Source organism: Pectinophora gossypiella, chromosome 14 (assembly GCF_024362695.1).
Source record: "Pectinophora gossypiella chromosome 14, ilPecGoss1.1, whole genome shotgun sequence".
Lineage (NCBI taxonomy): Eukaryota > Metazoa > Arthropoda > Insecta > Lepidoptera > Gelechiidae > Pectinophora > Pectinophora gossypiella.
Genome location: NC_065417.1, coordinates 1,849,948 through 1,865,170, shown reverse-complemented (window position 1 = coordinate 1,865,170; position 15,223 = coordinate 1,849,948). Strand labels below are relative to the sequence as shown.

At 36.5% G+C, this 15,223-nt stretch overlaps 4 protein-coding genes across 4 annotated transcripts in view; 2 read left to right on the top strand and 2 right to left on the bottom strand.

The window, feature by feature from the left end:
- The window catches only part of LOC126372447 (N-acetylneuraminate 9-O-acetyltransferase), a 397,639-nt gene that overhangs the window by 63,844 nt on the left and 318,572 nt on the right, over positions 1–15,223 (bottom strand). The window lies entirely within an intron of this gene.
- LOC126372495 (uncharacterized) lies at positions 332–1,944 on the top strand. The gene is made up of 2 exons (XM_050018292.1): positions 332–1,210; positions 1,489–1,944. The coding sequence occupies exons 1-2, from the start codon at positions 398–400 to the stop codon at positions 1,897–1,899; spliced, it is 1,224 nt and encodes a 407-aa protein (XP_049874249.1). The 5' UTR covers positions 332–397; the 3' UTR covers positions 1,900–1,944.
- Positions 5,843–7,808, bottom strand: LOC126372511 (uncharacterized). The gene is made up of 2 exons (XM_050018312.1): positions 6,945–7,808; positions 5,843–6,818 (listed from the first exon to the last, which is right to left on the bottom strand). The coding sequence occupies exons 1-2, from the start codon at positions 7,734–7,736 to the stop codon at positions 6,408–6,410; spliced, it is 1,203 nt and encodes a 400-aa protein (XP_049874269.1). The 5' UTR covers positions 7,737–7,808; the 3' UTR covers positions 5,843–6,407.
- LOC126372647 (uncharacterized) overlaps positions 9,955–15,223 on the top strand; it is a 302,389-nt gene continuing 297,120 nt past the window's right edge. The window contains exon 1 of the mRNA XM_050018495.1: positions 9,955–10,411. Coding sequence (XP_049874452.1) covers positions 9,955–10,411 — 457 coding nt within the window. The remainder of the gene's footprint in view (positions 10,412–15,223) is intronic.

The following is a 15,223-nucleotide window of genomic DNA, read 5'->3' as shown; positions in this document are numbered from 1 at the left end:
GGGTTTTACCGGGTGAGAGCCTTCAGCGCTCCCCATTTGTCCGGCCAAGTAGTTAGTGCCATCTGCGGCAATCTACAATAAGTCACGTCATAAAAATTGCGGGTTAGTGCATTCTAACATATAAGTACTTAAACGAACTACCTATATGGGATACGTACATTACACTATCTATAATGACATAACAATTATTTATTATAATAATTTCGCAATGTTTTCTTGATGAATGTTATCAAATAGCGTCGGTTTTATCTATAATGAACTGAGATGGCTTATCAAGTGTGAACAGTTCTTTATAGCGTCCTCAGAACGTTTAAATAGTGCCATCAGCTTTATTTACGTCTTACTTATCGTTCATCAGTGTAACAGTGCAAGGCAAAGTCTAGCCAAAATAATAGAGATGGAGATTGAAAATAGTTGCTGTAAAATTTATAATCAAAAAGATGTAAATTCACCTGAATCAGAACTCCCGAAATTCCTTCAAAGCTGTATAGACAGCATTATAATTAAAGAAGGTTTCCTAAATCCCAATATTAAAATTAATAAGATTCCTATAGACGGAGGGAATTATTTGGCTTGTCTGTACGCTGTAGATATTTGCGGAAAAACTAAGTGCGGTGAAAAAGAAATTAATATTTTTATTAAAAACTCGATACCTGTTGACGAGTCGTACGCAGATTTGTTTTTGTTGTCAGAATTGTACTGCAATGAGTGTTTCGTTTACAAGGACCTATCAAAAATCTTCAAAAAACTTGAAGACGAAGCAAACGTCCCGTTGGAAGAAAGATATAGAATCGCCAAATGCTATGATGAGTCGTCATCAGAGGCTATCATACTTGAAAACCTGGCAAAGAAAGGATTTAGAACATGCGACAGAAAAGAGATAGTCCCTTTGAAATACACTGAGTTGGCTGTTCAACAACTTGCAAAATTTAACAGCTTCGGTTTCATCATTCAAAAAATGATGCCTGGTTATTTTGAAAAAAAGATTTCTTGCCTCCCAGATTCCATGGACTTCGGTGACGGTTGGAGGAATATTATGAAGAAAACTGCAAAATTTTCAATTAAAAATATGAGCAGTGATGCTAAAAAGAAAGCTGAAGTGATAATTGAAAATGTTGATGTTTATACAGAATATATGATAGATAAATCTTCTGTACTAACTTTATGTCATGGAGATTATAGGGCTAATAACGTGATGATGAGGGAAAAAGTAAGTTTTATATTGATATTGTCAAGTTTGTGTGCGTTTTATACATATTATATTAAGTATTTGTTACAAAATAACATAGACTTGTATATTTTTTATTTCTTGCCTATCGAGCAGAAGTGCCTTCTCGATTATATCTTTTTAATCCCTGTAATACTTTGCTTGTTATAAACTAGTATATTTTCTTCTTATCTACATCTTCTTCCTTGTTTGTAAATCTCGTCTGGCGAGAAACGACATTTTGTTTATAATTATTTTTGTTAATTTTGCCTTTTTTTCAGGAAGGCGAAGTAGTAGATGTGATGCCAGTAGATTACCAAATAATAAGGTACGGTTGTCCTGCCAACGACTTGCTGTATTTCATATACGGGTGCACTGATCCTCAGTTCCGGAGACGACACATGAAACATCTTATAGACATGTATTATGAAACTATGACTAACTATTTGAAATATTTCAACATCGATATTACTGAAGTGTACCCGAGGAAGGAATTTGACTCTTCGTTGAGAAACAGACAACATTTTGGAGTTTTGGTTGCTTTATGTTTTTACGCCTTTTACTATGCCCCGAAAGATAATCCACCGGATTTAACAAAAGGCAGTGATTGCTTGGACATTGATGTAGACTTAGATATCGTGAAACGGATTGAAGATACGATAGAGGAAATAGATCACCAATGTTTTTTGTAAATAATAAATAAGACATTGGCCTCGATTCCTGCTGACACCTCCTAATTTTATTTTAAGTTATACCCGTCATTTTCTTACCCGCCGAAAAGGAAAGGGACGGATGATTGTCAACAAGTTAATTTTAAAGTGAATGAATAACCCGTGCAAATAAAATAGGTATCTCTCTGGTACGCAATCCGTTTGACGTGCTGTCTACTTAAGTCTGTAGGGTTATTGGTCGATGTAAAATTTTTAGACGGTTGTTTTAGATTTCTGCTTAAAATTGACGTGTATTTCATAAATTTTAAGCCTGTTGATTACCCCTTCCATTCTTTTTCAACGGATAAGAAAATGACAGGTATAACTTAAAATAAAATTAGATTGCGTCTGCAGGGATTAGCACCAATACCATCTTAGCGAGTAAGCTTGTAAACCCTGGAACCTCATCAACCTTGGTGTACCCTGACACCAGGGTTGATGAGGTTAGTAATTCGCCTCAAAACCCACACGATAGAAGAAGAAGAAGCTTGTAAAAACTATTGTTATATTAACTTATAAGAATATTTTTAATATAATTGTAAATGTAACTATGTATAAGATCTACGATCTATCTACCAAATGATATATGCACGTGTTCTAACGTTTATGTAAAAAGCAATGTAATTAGATGTAATGAATTTGTAATCATAAGAATAAATTAATGATTAATGATTATCATCCAAATGGTTGTTCATTATATTCAAATTCAAAAATATCTTTATTCAGTAGGTAACATAGTTACACTTTGAATCGTCAATTTTTACATAACGAACGTCTCATCCGCCTAAAACTACTGCAGCTTCTCACAACCTGTATAGCCGGGGAAAAGAAGCTGCAAGAAAAACTTCGGCACAGGGCCGTAGACGTTCTTTAAAAAAAATAAAAATAAACATAAAATATTGATATACAATTGAGTAATTTAGCTGCCTAATATCAGTTCTCAGACAGTTAATCCCATGCATTCATATCTTCTAAATAATCACTAACTTTATAATAACCTTTTTTGTAAAGTTTTTGTAAATAGTTATTTGTGATATAAATTATGAGTTTGAATTTTAGTTTGGATATTAGATAAAAGATATCACGTGGTTTCCAGAATTTGTGCCCGGTTAGTGGCAATAGGCTTGCCCCCTATTTCTTCTTTTTTATCGACAATGATCTGTCCTTCGCTCTGCTATGTTATATGTTTTAGAATTTTATTTAATCTTTCCACTGTCCAAAAATATAGTTCTCTTATTATTCTTAAAATACTAGCGAAATACTAATCGGTTCCTCGATTAGTGATTAACGTAGCTTGGTTGTTTTTCACAAAATTCTGTGACAGAGTGGTAAATCGAAATGCTGTCTCCGATGAAAAGGGCCACTCTGTCACAATATATTTTGCAATGCGCCTGCAAGGAACAGTATATTACCAAGATAAAGAGAGACACTAAATACTCCTCTACAGACACATCTCTATATGATGTTTTTTAAATATTTATTGCCGTTATAATGAAAGATGTTAAATCCGATATAACGAGAAAATGACTTCTTATTGTCGATAAAAAAGAAGAATGACCCATATACTATAACTGATACCTCCCGCATTGGAGCGTGGTGGAGTATGCTCCATACCCCCTCCGGTTGATTGAGGGGAGGCCTGTGCCCAGCAGTGGGACGTATATAGGCTGTTTATGTATAACCGATACGTGTTAAATACTAACTTTTGGCCGCGACTTCGCTCGCGTTAAATTGGTAACACGGTTCCTTTTTATTTACCAATTTTTAACTTCCTGCCTTAAAAAATGAGAAAAGTTCCATAATTAACAATTAGCTTAGTTAGTCTGTTAGTTTAGTCAGAAATAGTGTGTTCCATGCAAACTGCCACTCCCTATTTTAGGGAAAAATAGACCCATGTCACTCTCTTCAACTATCTCCCTTCAAAAACATCCAAGCCAAGCCTAAATTTAACATATAACATAGCATCACCCTTGTATCCCACTTAACGATAAAAAAAAATATCAATTTAAACAAAAAAACATATATAAACTGATGCCTTTTGCCCACCGGGGTAAGCAGATAATGAAATTCTATTTGCTTCGATCTTGACACACTTCTCTCGCTTCCTCCACATTCATCAATCGTATCACACACGCCGCAGCCGGTTCAGAGTAGATCGTACTAAACCTTTTCTAAGGACATCTCCAATTTGGACCATGTACGTCTTTCTAGATTTTCCTCTGCCAGCTCTACCACAAATCGCTTTTATTACATTGCTTTCGTAATTCTATTATCCTTCATTAAACAAAGAAAAAATAGTCTATTAAATTATTAGATAGTTACTTTTAACATTCAACCACCTGGGAGGGAGTTAATTAAATTAGAAGAACGGGAAACTTCACAGTTAATTCTATAAACGGTCACGAACAATCTACTCGTCTGGCCCTTGAGGGGATACTTCTGTGCTTTGAACAGAATTAAACACACCTTTAAATATTCATAACTAGAATATAATATAAAGTATTTATTCTCAGTAATTAAAATAATAGTTCACCGGCTTGATTCTGAATCGGGGAGCCGGTTCGAATCCCGGCTTCATTATAGACCTCTGACTGATTGGGATAATAAATAAATAAAATAAAATAAAAAATAGCTCGTAAATAAATAAAAAAAAAGCTCGGTAGCGCAGCGGTAAACGCGCTCGGTCTGCGATTGTTGAAGTTAAGCAACTTTCGCAAAGGCCGGTCATAGGATGGGTGACCACAAAAGAAAGTTTTCATCTCGAGCTCCTCCGTGCTTCGGAAGGCACGTCAAGCCGTTGGTCCCGGCTGCATTAGCAGTCGTTAATAACCATCAATCCGCACTGGGCCCGCGTGATGGTTTAAGGCCCGATCTCCCATCCATCTATAGGGAAGGCCCGTGCCCCAGCAGTGGGGACGTTAACGATGATGAAAATAAAAAAGTGTTTATTTCTTGTTTTAAACAACATATAGTTATGAGGCAAACCCAGCAAGCAAGGTTAATGCTTGGGTTGGGGATGTCTCGCTCTTACCCTAGTTGTTAACATTAAATAGTTGACATGCAAAGCAAAAGGGATATCGTCGTGAGTAGTTAGTTATGTATGTAGGGTGGTGGAGGTAAAATTGAAACAAAAACACTTTAAGGTTTCTTATATTTTTCACTTCCTTTCTAATCTTATACAGCGCACCCGCGCTTTGAAATCTACCCGTCGCCATCTTCCTTCCCCTTCCTCTCTCCCCTCTCACTCCCCCTCAGGACACGTTCATAAACTTCACCTCACACACATCACGTTCATAATAAACTTTCATTCCCACATGTATGTGAAGTATTCTCAGTCAAAATGGTCAAGATAGATAAAAGACGGTGTTGACCTTAACATATTAATTTTCGGTATTATTTTCTGGACCTTAGCTAAGTGCTGCTTATTAATATCTGCCCCCAAACGTACATTTGAGTTAAACCAGTTGTGGACAACCCAAACGTTGATCTGGGGGGTCAAAAAGGCCACATCAAAGCAATTCGACCTCTGTGGTCCAGTGGTTGAGCGATGTGCTCACGATCCAGAGGTCCCGGGTTCTATTCCGGGTGGGGACAAATCACAAAAATCACTTTGTGATCCCTAGTTTGGTTAGGACATTACGGGCTGATCACCTGGTTGTCGAAAAAGTAAGATGTTCCAGAAAGCACGTTAAGCCGTTGGTCCCGGTTACTACTTACTTACTGACGTAAGTACGTAGTCGTTACATGAGTCATGTCAGTGGCCTATGGCGGCTTAATAATAACCCTGACACCAGGGTTGATGGGGTTGGTAATCCACTTATTTTATTTAAATTGTCCAGCAATATATTAAATGATGAGTGAAATTGTGCAAGACGTACAACGTTAAAAATCATATCTGTTTCTTATACTTTATTCGGACGTCAAAATATAACAATAAAAATCATTAAACAGGAAATTCATAAAAATGTACAAAACATGTACTTAACAATAAAGTGACAGAACAATTATATACTCGTGATTGTATCGATAATTAATCAGATGTACAGGGTGTTAGTGACATCGTAATGAAAACTTTGAGGGATGATTCAGACCATGATTCTGAGTTGATATCAAGTAAAAAAGTTCCGTCGCAAAAGTATGAAACTCAAAATATGAAAAAAAAAAAAACCACTAAAATTTTCATTAATTTACCGATAGGAAATTTCACTCAGTATTCTTTACGATGTCAATAACACCCCATATAATTGGGCCACAGATTAAAATAGACAGATCTACAAATAATACGAAAGGATTGGCAGCTAGGTTCCTAATGGTATGTGACATTCTAACACGTGACGTAATAAAGTTGGTTTCACACGGTGTAACATTTGGATGTGGCCATAATACACTACCTCAATCACATACGCCGATACAATACGCAAGTCGTACTTATGTGGTTTCAGCTTTATAAGAAAAGGAACTCCATAGCCACAGTAATAGTAATAAATAAGTCACAATAGGCCCGCTTCTTCAAATTCTTCAATGATTTCTTCGACCTTCTTCATAATTTCACTATCTAACTTATAATGTTTAGTTGTAAAATCCTCTGTTATTTCTGGGACATCATCATCAGGGGCAAAGAAGAGGGGGTAGAAATAAAGAGCCATCATTAGACCAAACTCTGATCTCCTTTCAATCGCTGCATCAAATTCTTTCCTTGGGTAAACGTCTTTGACGTCGATTTCAAAATATTTTAGAAATCTTGACAAAGTGTCATAGTATAAGTTGATTAAGCGTTTATGATGTTGTTTTCGGAGATTAAGGTCTGTGCTTCCATACAATAAATACAGTACATCTGTTGCAGGGCATCCATAGTATATTATTTGGTAGTCAATTGGAATAACTTCTGTTACTTCACCATTCTGAAAAGAATAAAAAACGGTTTAGAATTTGAAGATTTTAGTAAGTAGATATTAACGAATGAAAATCTATCTTATAAATCATGCATAATATTTTATTAATATGAGCTAAAAATAAGGATAGCTTACAATTTCTTTCATCAGTAAGTTCATGACTCTGAAATCTCCGTGACAAAGAGTGCGTATCAAAGATTTCTCTTTATAGTACTCTTCTAATTTGCTTAAAATCTTTGGAACAAACCCTTCAGCTTTCTTCCTCGGCACTGGGTTTAGATTCTTTAACGTTATATTTATTGCAGATCTTGCTATCTTTTTCCATTCTTCATTAAATATCATAGGAAATTCTTTAATAGCTATATTGTCATTAAAATATTCTGGCATTTCTTCATGAATTACGAAACCTAAGCCGTGAATTTTCGCAAGTTGCTCCAATGCTAGTTCTATGAATTTCAAAGGGGCGACGACTTCCATTCTGTTGAGAGTTTTGTAACCTTTTTTTGTTGCATTATCCATAATGATAGCTTCTGTAGTAGATTCTTCATAGCCTTTAACCATATTAAGTTTATCTCCTTTAGGCACTTTACCTTCTTGTAACTGGCTGAAAATCTTCGAAAGCTCTTTATAAAAATAGCATTCTCGATTATATGCTTCTTTAATAGAAAAGAAACCACCAAACGTATCATTTGCAATGATATTCTTCACAAATAAGTTGACCTCCTTTTCTCCGTCGGCAGTTGCTCCTTTTATATCAATTTCGTAAGGAGTTGCTAGATATCCATCTCCTTTTTTTGTTATTTTAGCTACCGTTATATCATATTTAACAAATTTTTCACGTTTTGCAATACATTCTGCGTAGTTTTTTAAGATTTTATCGTTGTTTGGTTCCGTATCTTTAAGGCAAAGTCTCGTGTCATCTTTCATTTTGCACAAATTATGAATGTATTATTTTCGACAAATAAATAGACACCGACTTACTTGGTTGTACAATTGCGACTGAAATAAACTTCTTTACATTATACAATATTATTATTTAACAAGATTACAGTATTTATAAAGATTTGTTTTGTATTTGCTGTGGTGTTAAATTTCAACAAACATTATCCAGAAGTGGAGTAATTATAAATTTGTGTAAATTTGTAATTAAATATTTTTCATTATTTCACAAGTAACGTAACTTGTTATAATCACAGTCTTGACAAACTCATAATTACATATCCGTCAACGTACGATAAAGACAGTTTAAGTATTTAAAGCATAAAATAAAGAATAACTACGCAAGGGCATAGATTTTATTATATTTGTACCACTATCTATAATAATAAACACACAATGTTTGATGTGGCTGAGATCCAGAATGAATAAATAAGAAACAATATCAAAAAAGAAAACAAATGAAATCTTCAATGATGTCTTCCATTTTAAATTTTGTAGTTGTGAATTCTCAGTAATCTCTGGTGCGGTGGATCATCCTCACAAGCAAAGAAGTGACATTAGTCAAAAATATTATCGCTTTTTAGCTGCATCGATTTCTTGTCTTGCTTTTATACTATGTTTAAGATTTTAAAAATTTACATGGTAAGTATAAGCTGATTTTCCGTTTCAAAAGATGTTTCATCATGTTCTGGTGTCTGTGAAAATAGGTGTTGGTATAGTGTAACTCATTTTAAGAAACGATTCTTCAGTTTTAGTTTTTTACACGGGCACGGAGCAGATTTCATTTCTAAGAATATCGCAATAAATGGTAGTAACAATACCCTCAATCCCTGCAGACACCCACTAATTTTATTTTCAGTTATTATTGTATCCGCCGAAAAGGGACAGATGATTGACATTTGTTAAATGAATGAGTGAATAAATGAATAGCCCAGGCGAATAAAATAGGCATCTCGCTGATATGCAACCTGTTGACGCGTGCTGTCAACTGAATTCTGTCGGGTTATAGACCAATTTACAATTTTGGAAGGCTTTTTTGAATTTCTGCCTGCACGTGTTTCATAAAGTCTATGCCTGCCTATCACCCGTCCGAAAAGGAAAGCCTTTTTGGCGGATAAGAAAATGACAGATATAATTTGAAATAAAATTAGATGGTGTGTACTAAAATCAGCACCAATGTATGTCTATGTTAGATAAGATAAAATTATATTATGTATTACGTTTTCTATTTGCATTAGTTATGGAACGTTAATTGTGTAGTGTTAACAGTGTCACACACAAGATACGAATAATATTTACTTTAGTCCAATTGAATGATAATCATGACTTTGCAAAAGTTGAGACCTAAGAACTTAAATCTTTTTCTTATCTAAGTATATCATTCTTCACTCCGCAAAGGTTGTGTTAGATCTGCGGAAGCATACAGCGATCGACTAATCACAGCAAGCAAAAGAGCGACAGAGCGGCTTTTCTATCGCTTTCTGCAGTTGCCTTAATTCTGTTAATCTGCACTCTTCCCTGCATCGCTTCAACAGGAACGTACCCTAAACAGGCGTATTCACACACAGCCGTCCAAAGCAATCTATTAGTTCTGCCCGAAAATATTCTTTCCCGTCCCTTGAAAACATGTTTGCGAAAACAATCATGATTGATGCTGCTATTTGAAGATCAGATTAAAGTGGATCTGAGGGGGGCGGATAATTAGCTGATTCGTTCTGAACGTGTTTTCCTCTTCTTTAACACTATTTTTGTTGTAACTAATTGATGATGTCAACTTTGGGCCGTTTGCCAGTTCGTTTGTAGATATTTTTTACTGATAAATTATTTCTTTATTGAATGTGAAGTTAGTGGCAAAGGAAAATGTTTCTAGGTAGCAAGAAATGTGTCATATACAGTATAGTCAATTTTATACTTACAAAGTAACTAAGATCTACTTAATTAAAGATTTTTATCTATTTCATTTCGGAACTGTCAAATCTTCAGTTTTAGGTAAGCGGACCCTGTATTAAACGGGATATTGCTAGGGAGATGATGATCTATCTATCTCATTATTTGCATATCTGATACGTTCTGATTGAGCTATATCTATGTTGACGCCAAATCTAACCTCATGCTAACCATTTGCTCATTGTTCCAGATACGCAAATCGTGAAATCACCATGAACAGTATCAAATCAAAACCTACAATGACGTACATCATGTAAAGATGCCACCAACCACAATAATGCACCGCCGTTTGAAGCAGTGGCAGACAAAACGGCACAACCCGACCAAATTCAAGATGAAGCGACATTCGTTGAACCTGTTGACGATGCTGTTCATTCTTGCCTTATTGCCTTATAGCTCGACGTCGAGTTTACCGAGTGGTGACCCCGCCCCGGGCCGGTCTCCGGGGCCACCCGAAGAAGCGAATATTACGAAATCTGATGAAATAGAAGTAGAAGTGACCAGTGAACCAGAATCGTATGATGAAACGACGACTGAAGATACAGAGGTGACTACTGTTAGTGAAGTGGAACTTGGTGACGCGTGTGCCTTCGCTAGAACTCCGAGTGTTAGTGAAGATATCGTGACGGTTAGTGAGTTGGATAGTGATGTTAACCTGACGGTCAGTCACCCTGTGTTCGATACTGAAGAGCTGGTGAGAGGAGTTGTCTATGACGGTAAGTGGTAGCAGGTTTAAATATTTATAATTGTTTGTATTCAGGTTATTTTGCTACTTGGAGAAGAAGAGTCTAATTCTATACTAAACATTTTGACAATTTGCTTCTAAGTCCGCACGGAATTCGAGGTATTCGGATTTGTTTTGTTATTCGAGTTGATGTTTATAAATGGTTTGGAAACTTGAAACTCGATTTTATTGATTTCAGATTTGATTTCCCTGAAATCAGAATTCTGGGTATTTCTAATACTCAAGTCATCAATTTAATTGATGTTACTGAACACCTATTAAAATATCGTCATTTCAAAATAATCATACTCACTTCCGAAAACTAAAGTTAGTTGCGAGTTCGAGTACTTTTGGAAAAGGCAGCGAAAACCTTTGTTGATAGGGTATATTTTGATACTACGAACAAATTAATGTCTTGAAGAATAATTAATTTATAAATTTTCATATTTAATTTTCTACTTTGACTTACAATTTACCGGCGTTTGATAGGGTAATAGACGATAATAAGATGGACAGAGAAAAGGTATCTGCTTATCAGTAATTAATTGCGGTGCAGTGTTATGTATCATCATCCGAAAAAGAGATGATGCCTCATAAAACCAAACTATGTTCATTAGATCCATTATTGTACACACAAACATGGCAAAAATAGATATAACAAAAGGTGGGCATCTGTAAAGAAAGATTTCTTTGCCACGCATTTTAATGAAACCCCGTAGGACAAATCCGGCCAAGACAGATCAAACCATCCAAAGCAAACCTACAAGAAACCACATCAAAAAGGTAAGACAAAAATAGATTGCTTCCATAGACTCAATTTATGGATTTTTGGGATGCATTTCACAGCTTGTGCACTGGCGCAAGGCCTTAATAGCTGCATTCGATTAACCTTTCAAGTTCTCTACTTTGGTTCAGTTCTGCCACAGTAAGAATACAAGCTCACGACTACTTTCCAATTGGGATAGTCAGAGGTAGGTACATTCATTGCAAGATGAACTAAGTACCCACATCACACCGAGTTTTCTGTTAGATTAAGTCAAAGGTGGTGAGCCGAATCGTGGTCTATAATGGTTGGGCCAACTGTGGTAATGAAAACTGCACATTTCCGCTACCGTGGTTGAACACAAAAGCGATCTTATCTCATAATGTGATGCAATTTAAGACAACTCTCCGGTTCTTTGGCTTCCTGGCTACTCAAGCTAACTTAAGCCGCACAAGGGGATATCGTTTTACTTAACAAGTCGTGTTGACTGAAGTTACTATAAGTATCGTAAGGTAAAGCAGTTTCTCTACAATTAACTTCAAAGTAAGTCTGACAAAGACACCGTTACTATCAATTCTGATCTCGTCAATTTCACACTAGAAGTATTTTCGAGTCCTTTATTTGGGTTTGAACAGATTACACAAATAAAATGAACAATTTTTTTTACTACAATATGTTCCTCTACTATTTTTCTATTTCACTTGGGGTCTGGGAGATTTTCCAAACCACAGTTGGGTAGCGTAGTTGGGGATGAAATTTATAAAATTAATTATTCTTCGTATATGATCCTGACAACCCGACTACTTTAGTCATAGAGGCGGCCACTCAGCTCGCGACAACAAAAGTCGACGCTTTCCTTCTATCAGTAGTTATCGCTATCGGTTGACTAATTCTTTCAAACATAATATTCAGACGACGCCCTGACTAAGAGGTTTGCGCCCCACTGGGCACCTTCAGGACTGTTATGTATTTTTTTTGAAAATTCTCCGCGCTCCTTATTAGCCCGGCCATGCCTACATACAATAAGTTACGTCAAAAAAGAAAACAAAAACAGTACTTGGAGTATACTCCAAGCTATGCTCAAACAGCACACTTGTCTAGCATTGGGGACATGAATATGGCCATAGACTGTTGTGTTGTTTGTATAATAATATTAAACGTTCAAGTACCAAATGAGTTCCGTTAGTAACACCTCCAGGGAAAATTAAACACGCACCCACTTTGGCAGTAACTTGAGATATTGTTCTTAAAGTTACGTTAGTTTTCCGAGGTCATTAATTACCTAACAGGCTACTAAACTAGCTAGGCTACTAAACAAGATGAAACAGACTGAAACAGCTCCTGTCGCGTTCGAACAGGTCTCGACATGGACACATTGTTAATTAAATTTTGAAATTTTAATTAAAAAGTTTCGTTCTTGCGCTCTGTTTCGCGGGTACCACTGACAGTGACATACTTTGAAATGAGTAAGCTTGTTACATTGTTATACTTAAGTTTATCCGCAAATACTGAATTTCCATGTCTGTTTTTTTCCTCAACCATAACGCCTTGCGAAGTAGAAACAAAAACAAGACGATGCATAGATCGAAATAATTTCCCACGGATAGGAGGAGGACCCGGTGGTGTAATTGTTAACAAGCTCGTCCCGCCTTGACAAGAGCTGCAGGTTCAAGTCCCGTTCAGTTAGATTTTTTTTTCGATTTAATTTTCTCTTTGTGAGTTTCCTAAGCACGTCGAGGACTATTAAAAAAAAAAAGAAAAACTGTAACAAAAATAGGGTTCGTTATTTTTCATTATTGAACTTCGCATCTAAAAATGGCTGCAAGTTGCAATCTGACTGCTTGTGCCCACCCTATAAGGGATCACGAGCATAAGTTTATGTACAGTGGTTTTATTTTCTTAATATCTATCGGCAATAATCGCATTTCTGAATACGTATTAATACTGCTAATATTTGACCAAATTAGGGATGTCCTTAGAAAAGGTGTAGTACGTACGACCTAGTCTAAACCGGCGTGCGTATATGAAACGATTGATGAATGTGGAGGAAACAAGAGAAGTGTGTTAGGATCGAAGCAAATGGAATTCCATAGCCTCTGTTTACTCCGATGGGAAATACGCGTGAGGGACATTTTGTATCACTCCGGTCTCCGGTAACAGTTGAATCACCCCGGCCACCGGTAACAGTTGAATCACCCCGGCCACCGGTAATAGTTGTATCACTCCGGTCTCCGGTAACAGTTGAATCACCCCGGCCACCGGTAATAGTTGTATCACTCCGGTCTCCGGTAACAGTTGAATCACCCCGGTCTATGGGGGTGGGGGGAGTGCAATGGCCACTTATGTAAGAAAAAAACACCTCAAATGTACCTAGAGAAGGCTTATACGTTATAAGATAGCCCGAGAAATATCTCTATTAGAAAATAGAACCATGTTTTTTAGGCTCATATAAAAATATATTTCACGATATAATCTTCCTAAGTAAGTATACATTTGTAAGCCCACCTGTTTTCGTAGTAAACGAGCGTACAAAATTGTCATTCATTATGTATGAAGAAATATGCCCAAGTAAGTCAGTCATGATCAAATATTCATGAGTCAAATTGGCTGTGAAGTTGTAAACGTGGCGTTGGCGATTTTCTGGCCTCTGGCCTTTGTGAAATTAGTTAGGTATGTTTAAGTTATTTAAAAAAGAAAAACGAGAGGAAAATTAAATATAAAATGTTTATTTTTTTTTTACAATAAAGTCTTAACTACTGGTGGATTGGGGTCTCCACCGCCGTCATACCGTGTCGGTTTATATTATTTTTTTTCTATTTATTTTTAAGAAACTGTAAGCGGATTATAGTGCCAAGACAAACCCGTGAGGGGTTTAGCGGTGTTATTTTAATTGTTTTGTCAATTTTTCGTTGTATTCAATAATAATAAAAAAAAGCGGCACAGCCTGTGTTTGTAGGTCCCGCTCTCCCATTGAAACAAATAAATTGTCAGAAAACAAAACTGTCATCACCTCCCTAACGATATCCTTTTTTTTCCACGGCGTCCGCTTACCTAACCTGAAGATTTGACAGGTCCGGTTTTTTACATAAGCGACTACCTGTTTGACCTTGTAACCCGCGAAGGGAAAACCAGCCCAATGTAGGTTAGGACACATACCTTCGAAATGCATTTCTCGGGAGTGTGGATTTCCTCACGATGTTTTATGATCTAAATATGAATTCTTAAACAAATTCGAAAATCATTGGTTTAGGCCTGTGCTTGGATTCGAACCTGTCACTTCAAATTGAGAGTCAAGCGTTCTACCAACTGGGCTATCACGGCTCACGGGTCAGAAAACAAAACAGTAAGGTAGGTACATTATACAGAAAATGTAGATATCTCAGTCCTACCATGTAGATATCTTGGGATCAGTAATTATTTACTAGGAAATACCTGGGCTATACTACTGGGTGTGCGGAGTAAAACTGAGTAAGAGGTTTGTTTTGAAATCAAGGAAGTGGCCTTTGATAGACAAGGGTGGAGAATGCTACACCGACAAGAGCGTGGCTCTTAAATTAACGATGTTGAAGTTGTTTAAGAAGCCTTCAGTCTCCGTGGTCTAGTTCTTTAAACACTGTACTACGGAGGCTGTTAAAACAGCTAAAGTATCAAATATTGCCTTTTTTTGACGTGACTTATTGTAGTTTTTCCGCAGACGGCATTAACTACCCGGTACAACGTTTAAGACAACAGGCCTGAGGGTGCCCAGTTGGGCGCGAACCTCGGCTCAGGGCGTCGTCTGTGAGGAAAAATATTTGAAGAATTAATCGACCCTAAAGGTCGATAGCGATAAGCACTGATTGAGGGAAATCTTTGACGCCGGCGGGGTTGGTATCGGGGCCCTGAAGTGTTTGGTGTCGCCGATTTGATTAGCAGGAAACTAGCCTATTGGAATTATTAGAGTTTCAGTATGCACAATCATGAACAATATAATACCCACTTTAGGACTCTGTCGCATTAATATATTTGACATTTAGTGAAACTTACAGTTCAATTTGTTAA

What these genes read in the sequence shown, in the direction of transcription:
- LOC126372495 (XM_050018292.1), top strand. Translation starts at nt 398, where the DNA reads ATGGAGATTGAAAATAGTTGCTGTAAAATTTATAATCAAAAAGATGTA. An exon ending in ACGTGATGATGAGGGAAAAA is followed by an intron (nt 1,211 to 1,488) that starts GTAAGTTTTATA and finishes CCTTTTTTTCAG; the next exon opens with GAAGGCGAAGTAGTAGATGT.
- LOC126372511 (XM_050018312.1), bottom strand. Translation starts at nt 7,736, where the DNA reads ATGAAAGATGACACGAGACTTTGCCTTAAAGATACGGAACCAAACAAC. An exon ending in ACTTACTGATGAAAGAAATT is followed by an intron (nt 6,819 to 6,944) that starts GTAAGCTATCCT and finishes TATTCTTTTCAG; the next exon opens with AATGGTGAAGTAACAGAAGT.